Source organism: Cervus canadensis, chromosome 5, assembly GCF_019320065.1.
Source record: "Cervus canadensis isolate Bull #8, Minnesota chromosome 5, ASM1932006v1, whole genome shotgun sequence".
Classification (NCBI taxonomy): domain Eukaryota; kingdom Metazoa; phylum Chordata; class Mammalia; order Artiodactyla; family Cervidae; genus Cervus; species Cervus canadensis.
The window spans coordinates 36,418,550-36,435,111 of record NC_057390.1 but is presented as its reverse complement, the minus strand read 5'-3'; the positions used below and the strand labels follow the sequence as shown (position 1 = coordinate 36,435,111).

At 41.4% G+C, this 16,562-nt stretch overlaps 2 protein-coding genes across 11 annotated transcripts in view; one reads left to right on the top strand and one right to left on the bottom strand.

Moving 5' to 3' along the window:
* Positions 1-249: 249 nt before the first annotated feature.
* LOC122441687 (prolyl-tRNA synthetase associated domain-containing protein 1) lies at positions 250-2,047 on the bottom strand. 2 transcript variants are annotated; one of them, XM_043468596.1, is made up of 2 exons: positions 1,893-2,047; positions 250-769 (listed from the first exon to the last, which is right to left on the bottom strand). In XM_043468596.1, exons 1-2 carry the CDS (start codon positions 1,974-1,976, stop codon positions 338-340), a joined length of 516 nt encoding a protein of 171 aa, XP_043324531.1. In that variant the 5' UTR covers positions 1,977-2,047; the 3' UTR covers positions 250-337. The 2 variants fall into 2 exon arrangements, with proteins under 2 accessions (XP_043324531.1, XP_043324532.1); XM_043468597.1 differs by lacking the exon at positions 1,893-2,047 and adding an exon at positions 1,518-1,632.
* The window catches only part of MTIF2 (mitochondrial translational initiation factor 2), a 26,540-nt gene continuing 12,017 nt past the window's right edge, over positions 2,040-16,562 (top strand). Inside the window, exons 1-9 of one of the 9 annotated variants that reach the window (XM_043468588.1) lie at positions 2,040-2,160; positions 2,272-2,514; positions 5,222-5,308; positions 7,633-8,377; positions 9,592-9,817; positions 10,167-10,278; positions 10,908-11,079; positions 11,554-11,714; positions 12,625-12,801. In XM_043468588.1, the coding sequence (XP_043324523.1) occupies positions 9,599-9,817; positions 10,167-10,278; positions 10,908-11,079; positions 11,554-11,714; positions 12,625-12,801 (841 nt within the window). In that variant the 5' untranslated portion in view covers positions 2,040-2,160; positions 2,272-2,514; positions 5,222-5,308; positions 7,633-8,377; positions 9,592-9,598. Of the gene's footprint in view, positions 2,515-5,221; positions 5,309-6,647; positions 7,210-7,632; positions 8,378-9,591; positions 9,818-10,166; positions 10,279-10,907; positions 11,080-11,553; positions 11,715-12,624; positions 12,802-16,562 lie in introns of those variants that run through there. The other 8 variants (XM_043468589.1, XM_043468587.1, XM_043468590.1 and 5 more) reach the window with 8 other exon arrangements.

Here is a 16,562-nt window from a genome sequence, read left to right as displayed (position 1 = left end):
TCAGTTCCCGTGACCAGGCACTGAACCTGGGCCAGGCAGTGAAAGCCTGATTCCTAACCAGAAGGCAACCAGGGAACTCCTGATGTTAATGAAGGCATTCTTGTAACAAGTAATCATCATGGGGATGGGGAGGGTGGAACCTCTGACCTGACTGAAGTTACCTCAATAGATCTTAAAAAAAAAAAAAAAGAAAAAAACTTTAAGATTAAATAGTCTTTCTCAAATAGTTAAGGTCACCAAACCGAGTGCTAGATATGTCTTCCCATTTTTAATGCTTTTTATAATTACAAGTAAGAAAAACAGCTTTCAGAAATAAATACTCTGAACTTTAGCCCAATTAGTTTTTATCAAAGTTTAGTATTATGGGATCATGTCCTGTGTTCTTCACAAATGTGAGAAAGTCTTCAGGGCTCAATCCCATGGTTGCAGCGTTGGTCATTGGATGAAAGTACACCTTTTCATATCCACCTTCCAAAAAGGCAGAATCCAGAACAAACTTCACATCTCCATCATCACAGAAGAGTGCCAATGGTGTGGCACAACCTTGGCCAACTTTCAGTTTTTCTAGCATGGCTGCTTCATCAGCAAACCGCAGGTTTCCACTCCCGACACCTAACTGCTTGGCCAGATCATTTAAATTAATTTGTCTATCATGAAGAACTGTCACCAGCCAATAGCCTTTTTTCTTTTTGTCCTTAAGAAATAAGTTCTTACTGTGTGCGCCTTTCAAATGCTGGATATGAGGCATCATTTCTTCAACTGTAAACACCTGTAAAATACCACATGAGAAGTTTAAAAATAACATGCATGTACACTGCAAACATACAGTTACATATACGTTGCTTGCTGGGTCTAAACAGTGAGGTTAGGGAGTACTCGGTACCCTGGATTTCACTGGTAGTAACCCATTCCCACCCTGTTATCAAATAATTATATCTCAGGACCTCAGGTAGTTTCTCTTGGGCCAGTTCTCCATTCCGATATGCTGGCTAAGCCTTCACATTTCTAAAGTGCTATTTTTTTTTTTCCTTTAGACTTTTTGTCCAGTTTATAGCAGCCCTCACAACACTGTAAATCAACTATACTCCAATAAAAAGGGGGGAAAAAAAGTTTATATAGCAGCCCAGACTCCTATTCCTTGGCATTCCATCCAGACCATAATACAACCTTCACTCGATAAAACATAACTACAGAGGGAGTGAAGGCAGGGAATGAGAGCCTGGGCTAATATAAAAAGAACATCAGAAAAGCTGGCAATATGCACAGTAGAAAGGGGGAGAGTATCGACTATAAGGGAGGCAAAAGGGTCAAAGAAAATACTAGTTTCGATGAATTTCTCTACCCTTCGAAGATTATCACTGTATCTAGCTAGTTATCACGAGCTGTTACTCAAGCGTTAGCCAAAAACTATGTCATCCCAACACCCAGGTTATATACTGGCTACGTGAGATACTTGCAAAAACAAAAAATCTTTCCATCAATGAACTGAATCATGTTAAAAAATAACAAACTCTAACCTTGGTGTCCCGCATGCATCATAGCCTCTGCAGAAACGTTTTACTGCTTGGCAACTTACATGCCCAGGCCAGTTTGAGATACACAAGTTCTCAATATGTTGCGCTAGTTCCCAAAATTAAAAAAAAAAAAAAATCACTCCAAAAGGAAAACAGGCTTTTTCCACAATAACAGTAAGAGTCCCAAGAGGAGATGCACTCGGTGGTGCATTCAGATCCCTCTCTACTCTGGATTCCGGGAAATGCCTTAGAACGGACTTTTTCTGTGGTACAGTGATCCCCCACCACCCCGGGAAGTCTACTTTCAGTGGCTTCCCCTCGCAGACGCTGCAGTAGAGCCCACTCCCTCCCGGGATAGTACTAGCGGGAGCGTCTCACCTCTGGGTGCTCCACGACCTCTGTGCGAATGGCCAGGGCGGCGAGCCGCTGCTCCAGCGCCGCCCGCAACTCAGCGCCTGCCATGCTGTCCTCGTGGCGGCGGCTAGAGACCCGGCCGAGGGGCGGGGCGTGGCTTCCCGCGGACTGCCCACTGCAGGCTGAGGCGGAAGTTCCTGCAGGGACAGGGGCGGTGCCGGAAGTCCGGAGCCGGCGTTATCCGGAGGTGGGGTCGGACCGTGTTCGCTCGACATCCACCGTTTGTTCTGAGGTTCGTTCGAGTCCTCCAGGACATCCTTCCCCAGACGTGCAGTGTCCTTAACCCGCGTCCCACAGGTGGGAGGCGCGTGCATTCTCACAGCCCTTTCCTTTCCCGCCGCAGGTTTCCTAGATCCAGCATGTCTTCCATTTAAATAGATTTAAACCTAACAATTCAACTTAAGGAATGTTGAGGGAGTGATTCATTGTATGTGGTCTCGGGTTTACCCAGGAAGCAGACTGAGGCAGAGTCTCCTTATCCCTTCTGCCCTTGGAATGTACATTCTATCCACTGTTCCTGAGCTAGGTGCTGCCTGACGGATGCAGCCTGAGAGAGTAATGTGTCATTGAAACCTGGACGTTTTAGGTAAGTGAGGCCCCCCTCCCCCCTTAAGGTCTCTATATAAATTCTTAAGATGCTGGCAAGTGGGTGCCCAAGACAAACCACCAGTGTAAGTTCCTTTGATTATTAATTATTAAAACTGCCACCTACCAATGAGGAATGCCGGCCTCTTCAGTCTTTCCTTGCCCTTCTGGGTTGGGGGGTGGGGTCTCTGGGTGTGTGTGTGCGCGTGGTTTCACCAGGGGAACTTCCCGAGGTTGTGGACCAACAAGGAGAAAAGGGCCACAATCTCTATCCTTTTGACTGCCTTTTCCAGGGGCATTTTTGCTGCCTCTTGGTGGGGTGTTTTCCACTATCCTGCAAAACCCTCACTCCCCACCTTGAATGAGGCCTGAAATTCCACTAGAGTTCCATTTAGGAGTTTAGATTAAGCTTCCAATTGTTAACAAAACTGTTGCCCCAGTCGGGGAGTTTGGAATGGACATGTACACACTGCTGTGTTTAAAATGGATAACCAGTAAGGACCTACTGTATAGCACAGGGAACTCTGCTGGGTGTTGTGTGGCAGCCTAGATGAGGGGAGTTTGGGTGAGAATGGGTACATGTATATGTATGTCTGAGTCCCTTTACCTTTCACCTGAAATTATCATAACATTGTTTGTTAATCGGCTATACCCCAATACAAAATAAAATTTTTTAAAAAAAAAAAGAAATATGCTGTTGCTGCTGCCAAGTCATTTCAGTCGTATCCAACTCTTTGCGACCCCATATTCGGCAGCCCACCAGGCTCCCCCGTCCCTGGGATTCTCCAGGCAAGAACACTGGAGTGGGTTGCTATTTCCTTCTCCAATGTGTGAAAGTGAAGTCGCTCAGTCGTGTCTGACCCTCAGCAACCCCATGGACCGTAGCCTTCCAGGCTCCTCCGTCCATGGGATTTTCTAGGCAAGAGTACTGGAGTGGGGTGCCATTGCCTTCTCCGAAAGAAATATGAGTCATGTACAAAAGTAAGGAAACAATTAACCAAGAATAAGGTCTGCATGACAGCTACAAAAGAGAAACTCAAAGAGGAAATATTGATAATGCCATCCAGCACATTGTCTAGGCAAGGAGGGTGTTCTGACCTGGAAATCTCTTTAGAAATGAACTGCCATCCATCAGTTATGCAAGGTGTGAAGCCCTCCCCCCACCCCACTGACAATCCATCGTAATTCAGTTTCTTAAATCCTACTCTAACTACTTCCATCACTCTAGCCTAAACTACTATCATCTCTCCTGGTCTACACTAATGTTCTCTTAATTATATTCTGTGCTGTGTGCTGTGCTTAGTTACTCAGTGATGTCTGACTCTTGGCAACCCCATGGGCTGTAGCCTGCCAGGCTCCTCTGTTCATGAGATTTCTCCAGGCAAGAATACTGGGATAGGTTGCAATACCCTTCTCCAGGGAATCTTCCCAACCCAGGGGTCGAACCCGGGTCTTCTGCATTGCAGGCAGATTCTTTACTGTCTGAACCAGCAGGGAAGCCGTAATTACAGTCTACCTGTGGTGTGATGACCAGGTATCCTGCTCCAAACAAGTCTTACAACCAAAGATTTTTATTATAAAATGGAGTTAAATCTGTCTATGGTATAAGAACCTTATATCACTGTTTAGAAACTATCCTGACCCAAGTTCATGCATATTTATTTGTCAAACATACATGTCAGCATTGTATTAAATAGAAAAGAAATGCTATCCTTTGCATGGTCCCTTGTCCTTAAAGCAAATACAGTCTCAAATTTACATTGGAAAGAACATGAGACATAAAAATTATCAGCATGAACTTGAGCTAGACGTCTAGTCAGAGAACTTGAATATGAAATGTCATGATGCTGGGAGAGGGGTGTAGTCGCTAAGTCGTGTCCAACTCTTTGTGACCCCATGTACTGTAGCCTGCCAGGCTCCTCTGTTCATGGGATTTTCCAGGCAAGAATACTGGAGTGGGTTGCCATTTCCTCCTCCAGGGGATCTTCCCAACCCAGGGATCAAACCCATGGCTGCTGCATTGGCATGTGGATTCTTTACCACTGAGTCACCAGGGAAGCCCAGGAGAGGGTAGCATCTGATAAATGCAGGTGACTGAATTATTTTACAAACAGGGAAAAAATTATAAAGAAATCTTTTTAGGGAATTCCCTAGTGATCCAGTGGCTGGGACTCGGCTTTCACTGCAGGGGCATTGGGTTTGATCCGCGGTTTGGGAGCTAAGATCCCGCAAGTTGAGTGTCACAACCGAAAAATTTTCAAAATTGTTTTTTCAAATAAATTTTAATTTGCAAAGATAGTAGGTAGTTCCTGAATGTCCTTCACTCAGTTTCCTCTAATGTTAACCTATTATTGTGATAGGTTTGTGAGAATTAAGCAATTAACACTGGGGTATTACAATTAACTAAACTACAGATTTTATTTAGATTTCACAAGTTTTTCCACTAGTGTGCTTTTGTGTTCCTGGACTCTATACAGGATCCCACATTGTATTCAGTCATCACGTTTCCTTATTCTTCAGATCTGTGGTAGTTTCCTTGTCTTTTGTTGTTTTTCATGATCTTGACAACTTTGAAAAGTTCTGCTCAGATATTTCGTAGAATGCTCTTTAATTTGGGCTGTCTGATGTTTCCCCCATGATTGTAATAGGGTTGTGGGTTTGGGGGACAAATATTACAGAGATGTAATGTCTTTATCACATCATTTCAGGGGCTTATTGATGTCAACATGACATTATTGGTGTTTTCCTTGATCGGTTGGTTAAGGTGGTGTCTGCCAGATTTCTCCGTTATGAAGGTACTATTTTTCCCTTTCCATATTCTGTTCTTTGGAAGCAAGTCATTAAGTCTAGTCTACACCCAAGGGATTGGACGTGGGGACTAAGCTTTAACTCATAGTAGAAGTTAACAAACATTTATTATGTGTAATTATTCTATAAGGAGGATTTCTCCCTGTCCCTCTTTTGTTATTTTGAGTTATAATCTAATACGCCATTATTTTGTTGTTCAGAAGTGTCCAGCTTTGACTTTTTCAGGTTGGTGCCTATTTAACTGCCCTCATTCTATTTCCTCCCTCATTTCCTTCCTTACTTTCTTCCTTGCTCCCTCCACTTGCTATATTTTGGTGTATTGCTTGAATTTTCCACATTAGTATGTGTATCTTCATGATCAGAAACGTATTGGTTATTTTCACTTTAATATTGGGGAGAATGGTATGACCATTACTTTGATGGTCTACCAATCAATTTCTGCTTCTTAACTATTTGGCAAAGCAGAGAGAGCAAAGAATTTCTCACAGAAATTGCACTTCAGTGAGTGTGAAAGGTAAGTAAAATGATAGCAAACTGAAACGCTTCAGTAGTTTTCCGTTTCAGTTGAAACTTCAGTAGTTTTCAAGAGTGTTAGGTTCATTAAAAAGATTTCCCGGACAGAGGTTTCCAATCATTCAGCAACACTGCCTACACATCTTTGTGATGACACTGGGGAGACAAACATGAAAAAAGGGGATGGGGCATGAGTTAGGAGTCCACACTAGGGAGGGAGAAAGCAGATAACAGTAAGAAACTCTTCTATACCTACATCATTAGCCTAGGGTAGTGTTAGACCTTGAGGACAGAAATAAAACAATACTTAAGACTCCTGAGAGTAGTGGCGGTTGAGGTCAAAGTGACAAGCCAGAAGACAACGTCCAATCAAGGTGTGGAAATGTTCTGGGAGGAAGCTAATAATAACAACAGCAAATCCTTATGAACCAGCTACTTTATGAACCTTTCTGCTACTGCTATCCTATTAAGCAGCTACTATTATTACCATGGGGCTTCCCTCATAGCTCAGTTGGTAAAAAAAAAAAATCTGCTTGCAATGCAGGAGACCCGAGTTTGACACCCGGGTTGGGAAGATCCCTTGGAGAAAGAAATGGCAACCCACTCCAGTATTCTTGCTTGAGAATCCCGTGGACAGAGGAGCCTGGCAGGCTACAGCCCATGGGGTTGCAAGAGTTGGACACGACTTAGGGACAAAACCACTACCATAACCAGGGCTTCTCTGGTGGCTTAGTCGGTAAAGAATCTGTCTGCTATGCAGGAGACTCAGGTTCGATCTCTGGGTCAGAAAGATCCCTTTAAGAAGGGAATGGATGGCTACCCACTGCAGTATTATTACCATATTGCAAAACTGCAGCACAGGGAGTTTACATAAGGTCCCTGAATAGACAACTGGGAATGAGCTGGGATTGGAACCCACTCGAGCTTTACTACTTCAAATGCCACCCACAGGAGGCGACTTTTAAAAGAGAAAGCGCCCCTCCCTCATCACTATTATCACCGCGTTCCCTTCCATTTCCCCCTTTTTGGAAGTATGTGTTTTAAGGACTTATTTCTCCCACATTTCCCCATTTAACTTTCCCTTGAGCGTATGCATGGAGGCCACTCACGGCCCCAGAGTAGCAGTAATTTACTTTCTAGGAAGGGAAGGGATCTGTAAAAGCGATTATTCATCCACGCACAGCAACACGAGTACAGCTTCGACAAAGGTTACAGCTACTGTTCCGAAGTAGGGACTTCCGAATTCCGAGTAGAGCCGCTTCCGGCGGCAACGGAAGCCGTAGAGGGACCGTTTCAGGGACGGACTGGCTGACTGTCCTGCCGGTCCGGAAGGTGATCTCCGCCCCCATCAGAATCCCGAAGTCCTGCGTCCTAGGTAGGAGCTAGATGGGGGGCCCGGGGGTGGGTCCCTTAGCCGGGTCTTACTGGGTGGCGTGTATTGTATTCTTTGGCCTAAAGTGTCAGCGGCACAGATGATAAACATTGCGCATTCAGGAGCATTTCCATGATGCACCTAATCCGTACGTGACCCTGCTTTAGGCATGATGAAGGAGTTATCCAGCCGGAAGCAGCGGACTGCTTCCTTTCCCTGAGCGCCGCGGCAGGTGGTCCCGCGTCCCCCGCCTCCGCTATATTCAAGGCTTATTGGACTCGGGTTCCCGGTGAAGCTACCTTAGATCCGTCATTCTTGTATAGTGACTTCTTTTTACCTTACACATAACTTCCAAGGTTTTCAACTGTTTCATTCAGATGTTTGAACCAACGCAACTACATTATTTCCAACATCTTTTTTTTTCAGGTTCCATAATAAGAATATCCTAGCGGCAAAGGAACACCGGAATTGGGAGTCAGAAAGCCTGGGTTCTAGTCCTGACTGTCAGTAACTAACAGTATGACTTTGGAGAAGGCTTTTTGAGCTCTCTGGACTCCATTTTCCTTTTCTATAAAACGAGAGGCTTGGAATAAGTGGCAAGTTTTCCTTCCAGTTTGGGTATTTGGTTTATTGCCCCCCTCCCCATGTGTTTTTCGAATATCTGCCTCAGTGAAATATCTGTGCTTTGGTTAGTCTCCATGAAGGACCTTTCCTACCACTGCATTAGTTCGTGTCCTTGTTAAATCTGGTTTTAAACTCATTAAAAAAAGAATTCCCCCCCCCCGCCCCCCGGAGGAATTCTCTGCTTCCTGAGCACTCTACTTCATCCTTTTGGGAAATGTACCCAAATAAGATTGTTTAAATGTGCCATTCTTGAGGTGTTTAAGAATCATTATACTGGAACATTTTAGAGACGGTGAACTCCAAAGGAAGTGACTCTGGCTTATTAAACTTTGAATCAACAACCTCAAATGCAGTCCCTGGAAGATGGTGCTAAGGAAATGTTTGCCAAGGAGAAAAGTAGTACTTCTTGTGTTCTTTTAGTTGCTCCTTCTTTTAAACACTGAAAAGCAAAGCTGTAGAACTGCAGTCTTGTGATCAGAAGAGACAGAAGACTCAAGGAGGAAAAGACTGTACTACCGAGTTCTGAGCTATCCTGTTGAGTTCTATTGTGAGTTTCTCAATAAACTCTTCTTTCTTCTAAAGAGCAATATTCAGGGGCTTCCTTGTTGGTTTTGTGGTTAAGAATCCTACTGCCACTGTAGGAGACACAGGTTTGATCCCTGGTCTGGGAAGATTCCACATGCCAAGGAGCAGCTAGGCCCATGCATTACAACTACTGGGCCAGTGTTCTAGAGCTCTCTAGTCACAACTATAGATCTCACGTGGTGCAGCTACTGAAACCCTTGTGCCTAGAGGCTCTGCTCTGCAATAAGAGAAGCTATCACAATGAGAAGCCTGTGCACCTCAACTAGAGAATAGCCCCCACTCACTACAACTAGAGACAGCCCATGAGCAGCAACGAAGACCAGCACAGGCAGAAATAAATAAATCTTAAAAAAACAAACAAACAAGAGTAATCAAAAAATGTTATTCAATGGGTATTTATTGGGTGCCTTCTTCACACTCTTACATCCTTTTTTGGGAAAAAGCTGTGGAAGGAGGGCAAATGTTAGGGTTGAAAGATACTTCCAAGTAGAGGAAGCATATGCAAAGTTTCAAAGATTAGACGACGACCATCAGAGATTATATGTGGGACAGAGCAACAAAAATATGGGAGGTAGGCGTGAGGGAACTATAAGATTGTAAGAGATGCAGCGAGAGATTGACAGAAGACAGATAATGAGCCTTATATAGCATGTTTTGAAGTTGTATATTAAACTAGGGATAATCCCATTCTAGCTGCCACAAAGGATGTTTAGCAGAGTTGATAAGTTCAAATTTGTGTTAAAAAATCACTCTAGTTGTGATTTGGCTAGTTGATGTTTCAAGAAAAAAGAGCCCTTATAAGGTATTATATGTCAGAATCGTAGGAACATTAACAACAGTAATAGTTAATACCTAGAGAATACTTGGTATGACATCCCATCTCTCTGACTGGACTGTGAGCTCTCTCACGGTGGGAACCCAGTTTTACTCAGTGTTGAAACACTAGCTACGCTTTCATGCGGTACATATCCTATTAACGTTTCCTAACTTGATTTCTGGAGAAGGCAATGGCAACCCACTCCAGTGCTCTTGCCTGGAGAATCCCAGGGACGGGGGAGCCTGGTGGGCTGCCGTCTATGGGGTCGCACAGAGTCGGACACGACTCAGGCGACTTGGCAGCAGCAGCAACTTGATTTCAGTATTGACCACAATATTCTTTTAAAACTTTTTTCCTAGGAGAAACATGAACCGGAAGATACTGAAGTTGGAGAACTTGCTACGGTTTCACACTGTTTGTAGGCGGCTGCACAGCCTGTGTCAAAGAAGAATGTTGGCGCAGTGGAGGCATGTGTTTTCCTCTGCTTATGCAGTGCACACGGCTCAGCTGTACAGCCGGCCCTGGCAGACAGATGGGCTCATCAGGGCTGCATTAGCTCAACGTAGGCTTCTGGTGACAAAGAAGGTACTTAGAGATTTGGTCTGAGGTGAAAGTCCCTAGACTGATGAATAGAAGTCCATTTTGAGTATTTTGTCATTTATGAAATCTTTATGCCTTAATGCTTTACTCCAGGCAATAAATCTTTGTGAGGAAGGGAGGTTCTAGTTAGTTGTTTAGTAATATTGATGAATTTGATGACTTATATCAGTATATAACAGTGAATTAAGAATGCAAGATTTTAAGTTTTAGTCTTGAGGTTTAACTACTTATGGGAGAGTTGGTCGAAATAGGAACCATGACTGTGGTATATATTCCAGAATAAATCTCAAAGTTTTTTCTTCCTTCTTCTTTATGCATTCTGAATATTTAATAGGAAAAAAGATCACAGAAATCTCCATTACCTTCAACAAAATCTAAAAAGGAGGTGGAGGTGTGGCTTGGAATGACTGTTGAGGAGTTGGCCAGAGCAATGGAAAAAGACATAGGTGAGCCAGATAATTTTATAAGGAAAAGTAGGGAAACATTTTCCTATAAATGTGGAATACCTAGTATTTTATTTGCAGTGAGATTGAGGTATTTAAGGATGAAAATTAGACTGGTGGTTTAAAAAGATGTTAAGTAATTCCAATATTTTTCACTTTAGGTGACAGTTCCTAATTAGTTTCTTGGCTCTTTGGCAAATACAGTTCTTCAAGATTTTGTTTTAATAAAAGTGGGAAAGATTTTTTTTTTAATTTGAATGAAACTTTCTTTCTCAGAAGTCTTGTGGGCTATTAGAATAAATCCAAAGGATGTTTTTGGACTGAGAGACTGTGTTTCTACTCATTTACTTTCCCTTTGTTTATCTGTAATTCTCAAATTTTCTTCTTGCACTCATTTTGACAATATTTGTAGTGTAGTGCAGGCAAAAAAATACTTGTAGTAATGACTATAGAATACAATAACAATTACAATACAGTGTAGTAACAGTGCAACTTAAAAAAAAATTATTTATTTGGCTGCTCCAGGTCTTGGTTATGGCATGCAGGATCTTTAGTTGCAGCATCTGGGATTTTTTTTTTTTTAAGTTGTGTTTAATTCATTATCCTAAAAGATTTTATCTTGTTTCACCTAGACTCTGTATATGAATCTTTAATGAACACTGCTATTGACATAGATTCACTAGAAACACACTCACATTTAGATGAAGTCTGGATCAAAGAAGTGATAAAGAAGTCAGGAATGAAGTTAAAATGGAGCAAATTAAAACAAGACAAAGTCAGGGAAAATAAAGATGCTGTAAAAAGGTAAAATTGAACTGTGTAAATTGGGGGAAGGAGACAACATTGGTTTTTTTTTTTTCACACTTTTTAATGGAAAGATTTGACTTAAAATTTCTTTTGCAATTAAAATGATCTGTGAGTATATGTTAAACTTTTCTTCAAAGTACTTAAAGCATCAAAAAGTGTATTTTCAGGTTATTATAAAACTCTAAGGGTTATTTTTCTTAGTTTGCTGATTTATGTACACTGATCCTGAATTTTAAAATTTCATTCAGTTTGCTCATTGTTGTTAAGATGCCAACAGCAGGTGGGCAGTCATTGTATATATCATCGTAAGTCACTGGTATGCATAGAAGAGGAAAATAGTCATATCTAATCAGAGCTGAATGTTGGGTTTTGTTGTTAAAGGTAGTGCACAGAGGTAACTGCAAATCAGTTCATAAGCTATAAAGTGTTTCTGATATTTAAGAAATGAAACTCCTTTGCTGTTAATTGTAGGCCCCAGGCAGATCCAGCTTTATTAATCCCAAGGTCCCCAGTTGTTACTATAATGGGCCATGTTGATCATGGGAAAACGACGTTACTTGACAAACTGCGAAAAACTCAAGTGGCAGCAATGGAAGCTGGAGGCATCACTCAGCACATTGGTGCCTTTCTTGGTATGAACACAAATCACCTTACAATGTGCTTGGGAACCCCACATATTATTTTCTTAAACCAGGTGTCATAGTATGAGTATACAAATTTAAAGTAAAAGAAAGGCTAAAGCTTAAAGCCATTAGATCAAATGTACAGCAGGTGGCTGGTAAAGGTTATTTTGTATGTAGTTTAAGATGAAAATTATACCTTTTTTATTCTAGCCCATTCTTAGTTTGGTTCAATGAGCCTAAGGCTCTTCAATACTAGGTTGTGATGGTGTTACCATTCGTAATTAAATAACAGCTGTCATTTGCTGAACACCTAGCATATGCCCAGCTCTATTCTGAGAACCTTGTATGCTTTATCTTTCTTATCTTCACAACAGCATCATGAGGTAGGTATCAGTAGTCCTATATACCTGTAAAGAGGCTGAGACTTGTTTAGGGTAAGCTACTTGCTTCAAAGTACACAGCTAGTAAGTGGCAAAGTCAGGATTTAAGCCCCACGCTGTTGGACTCAAATCCTGAGCTCCTAACTGTGTACTAAGTTGCACTTGTTGCTCAAAGCAGTTGTGCAGCTGGTGTTTGCTAATGTGGGAGTGGCTGCCTATACAACTGTCAATCTGTTTTTTCCTCTAGATTTCAATTGGTATTTTATTATAATGTATACATTTATATTATATGTATACTGTTGTACATTTATATTATAGTCTAGAAATAGGAAAAATTTTAGTTTGAAATGATTACATAAAAAGAAACTCTAAAGGTCTCACTGGTATGTTATCACTTCATTGTGGATTGATGATCTATATTGTTCTAATTAAGATTAATGGAAAGAATAAAATTATTTTGAAGAATTATTAATTGTGTTGATAAGGTGATGTATGTTCTTATTTGAGTCCTTAGTGATCTTGTATTTCTGTTTCCACAGTCTCTTTGCCCTCTGGGGAAAAGATAACCTTTCTTGATACTCCAGGACATGCTGCTTTTTCAGCAATGCGAGCCAGAGGCGCTCGGGTCACTGACATTGTTATATTGGTGGTAGCTGCAGATGATGGAGTGATGAAACAAACTGTAGAATCCATTCAGCATGCCAAAGATGCTCACGGTACTGTGTGGCTGACTTCCATGTATCAAGAAGGAAGTTGCTTTTTCCTTTAAAAGATCTACTAAATAGAGTTACTGTTTTTACATGTTGCTCATTTAATCTTCCTGGGAACCCCAGGACTATTACACCTGTTTAACAGGTAAAGCTCAAAGAAAGTTGAATTGTTTGCTAAAGACATTATCTACTAAGAAGAGTATAGCAGGATTCAACTTGGGACTTGTGACCACAAATATAGTCCTTGCTCTACTGTTTACTTGGCATGGTGTAACAATTTTAACAGTCTCAAATGACTTTTGAAAACATTTTTATCAATGAAATTTAAAACAGATATAAAAAATAAGCCTAGAATAATGAACCCCTATGTACCCATTACCTAAATTCATTAGGAGTTCCAAAGCAGTGATATTCTAATTGTTATTCCTTATTCATTTATTATCTAGAATTCTTCTCTAAAAAGAGACTTTTCCTTCATCTGCTTTAAATAAGTTTTTATTTGGTCAAAGGTATAAAATTAAAACTTTCAGAAATCACTTGGCTATCTTCTTCCTTTTTTCTCCATTTAAAAATTGTAATGTGGAGAAGGAAATGGCAACCCACTCCAGTATTGTTGCCTGGAGAACCCCAGGGACGGAGGAGCCTGGTGGGCTGCCGTCTATGGGGTCGCACAGAGTCGGACACGACTGAAGCGACTTAGCAGCAGCAGCAGCACCTCCTGCTGGAAGCCTGGGATGCTGGAATCAGGCCACTTCCTGTCTGTCTTTACATTTATAATAAATAAGAAAAAAAAATTGTAATGGTAAACACTACACGTATATTTTGTACATTCATTCTTTTTCTGATATGACCTTACACTCACTGAGAAAATACTGTTGTCTTGAGAAAATGTAACTGACGGAATACATCATGTTCTCTTAGGTTTGTTGGCAAGTTAAAAAAGAAAGGTTGACAGTTCGTTGATCTAGTCCAGTTTTTTTTTTTTTTCATCTCATAAACAGGAAAGCTAAGACCTAGAAGGTAGTAGGAACTTCCCCCAATTAGAGTTAATTTGCAGCATGTCTGCATTTGAAATCCAGTCTTCTGGCTTCTGTGTTCCTCTCTTTAATTTTTAAGTTCTCAAAGTTGCCTTTGTGGAATGGGCTATGTTCTTAATGATCCTAAGGAATATAACAAATATGAGTGAGAAATCTGTCAGGGATCCTGTAACAAGCAGTCGGTTGAGACAAGATAAACTCCTTATATCAGGCTTCCTGTACCTGTTCTCTTGGTGTCTGTTAAGTAACAGCTCGTCGATATAGAATGTACTTTTTCCTAAAGTAGGTTGTGGATTGCATAGCTCTTTTGTGTCTGATTTCAATTTCTGTTCCTTTGATACCTGAGAACATTGTAGACTTGGTGAAACCTAACTAGAGAATTATCTGTATTTTGTGTGAGTTCTCTAATGAGTGGGTATGTTTGATAATGACAAGTAGATGATAAGATTATTTGATTCATTCATTAAGTACATATTTATTGAGACTCTATTATGTGTCAGTCTCTGAGCTAAGTGTATGAAGAAGGAGTTGCTGTAAATCCTAAAAGGAAGTTTACAGTAATGACACTTAGCCCTGGGTGAGATGCTGGGTTTTAGCAGTGAGTTAAAAGCTTCTGAAAAGAAGAGGCAGATGATCTCATGGTGGTGGTTGTTGTTCAGTTGCCAAGTTATATTCAACTCTTTGCGACCCCATGGACTGTAGCATGCCAGGACTCCCTGTTGCTCACCATTTCCCAGAGTTTGTCCGAGTTCATGTCCATTGAATCAGTGATGCCATCCAACCATCTCATCCTCTGTCACCTTCTTCTTCTGTCTTCAGTCTTTCCTAGCATCAGGGTCTTTTCCAATGAGTTGGCTGTTTGTATCAGTTGGCCAAAGTATTGGAGCTTCAGCTTCAACATTAGTCCTTCCAGTGAGTATTCAGGGTTGATTTCTTTTAGGATTGACTGGTTTGATCTCCTTGCTGCCCAAGGGACTCTCAAGAGTGTTCTCCAGCACCACAGTTAAAAAGCATCAATTCTTCGGCACTCTGCTATCTTTATGGTCCAATTCTAATGTCCATACCTGACTACTGGAAAGACCATTGTCTTGACTATACAGACCTCTGTTGGCAAAGTGATATCTTTACTTTTTAATACACTGTGTAGGTTTGTGATAGCTTTCCTGCCAAGAAGCAATCATTTTCTAGTTTCATGGCTACAGTCACCATCTGCAGTGACTTTAGAGCCTAAGAAGAGGAAATCTCATTGCATCCACATTTTCCCCTTTCTATTTGCCATGAAGTGATGGCACTGGATGACATTATCTTAGTTTTTTGAATGTTGAGTTTTAAACCAGCTTTTTCACTCGCTTCTTTCACCTTCATCAAGACATCTTCACTTTCTGCCATTAGGATGGTATCATCTGCATGTCTGAGGCTGTTGATACTTCTAGCAATCTTGACTCCAGCTTGTAACTCATCCAGCTCGGCATTTCTCATGATGTACTCTGCATACAAGTTAAATAAACAGGGTGGCAATATACAGCCGTATACTTCTTTCTCAATTTTGAACCAGTCAGTTGTTCCAAATAAGGTTCTAACGGTTGCTCCCTGACCCGCATACAGGTTTCTCAGAAGACAGGTAAAGTGTGTGTTAGTCACTCAGTCATGTGCTATTCTTTGTGACCCCATGAACTGTAGCCCACCAGTCTCCTGTCCATGGACTTCTCCAGGCAAGAATACTGGAGTGGCTTGCCATTTCCTTCTCCAGAGATAGGTAAGGTGGTCTGTTATTCCCATCTCCTTAAGAGTTTTCCACAGTTTGTTGTGATCCACACTGTCAGAGGCTTTAGCGTAGTCAATGGAACAAAGGTAAATGTTTTTCTGGAATTCCCTTGCTTTCTCTATGATCCAGCAAATGTTGGTAATTTGATCTCTGGTTCCTCTGCCTTTTCTAAACCCACCTTGAACATCTGGAAGTTCTTGGTTCACATACTGCTGAAACCTAGCTTGAAGGATTTTGAGCATAGCCTTACTAGCATGGGAGATGTGTACAATTGTCTGATGGTTTGAACATTCTTTAGTGTTGCCCTTCTTGGGAACTGGGATGAATATTGACCTTTTCCAGTTGTGTGGCTATTGCTGGGTTTTCCAAATTTGCTAACATATTGAGTGCAGCACCTTAATAGCATCATCTTTTAGGATTTGAAATGGCTTTGCTGAAATTCTATCACCTCCACTAGCTTTATTGGCAGCAGTGCTTCCTAAGGCCCACTTGACTTCACACTCCAGAATGTCTGGCTCTGGGTGAGTGACCACACCATCTTGGTTATCCAGTTCATTAAGAATTTTTGTATAGTTCTGTGTATTCTTGCCATCTCTTCTTGATCTCTTCTGTTTCTATTAGGTCTTTACCATTTCTGTCCTTTCTTATACCCATCTTGGATGAAATGTTCCTTTGATATTTCCAATTTTCTTGAAGAGATCTCTAGTCTTTCCCCTTCTGTTGTTTTCCTCTTGTTTCTTTGCGTTGTTCACTGAAGAAGGCCTTTGTCTCTCCTTGTTATCTTTTGAAACTGTGCCTTTAATTGGGTGTACCTTTCCCTTTCTGTCTTGCTTTTTGCTTATTTCCTCAGCTATTTGTGATGCCTCCTCAGACAGTCACTTTGCCTCCTTGCATTTCTTTTTCTTTGAAATGGTTTTGTTCACTGCCCCCTGTACAGTATTACAAACCTTTGTCCCTAGTTCTTC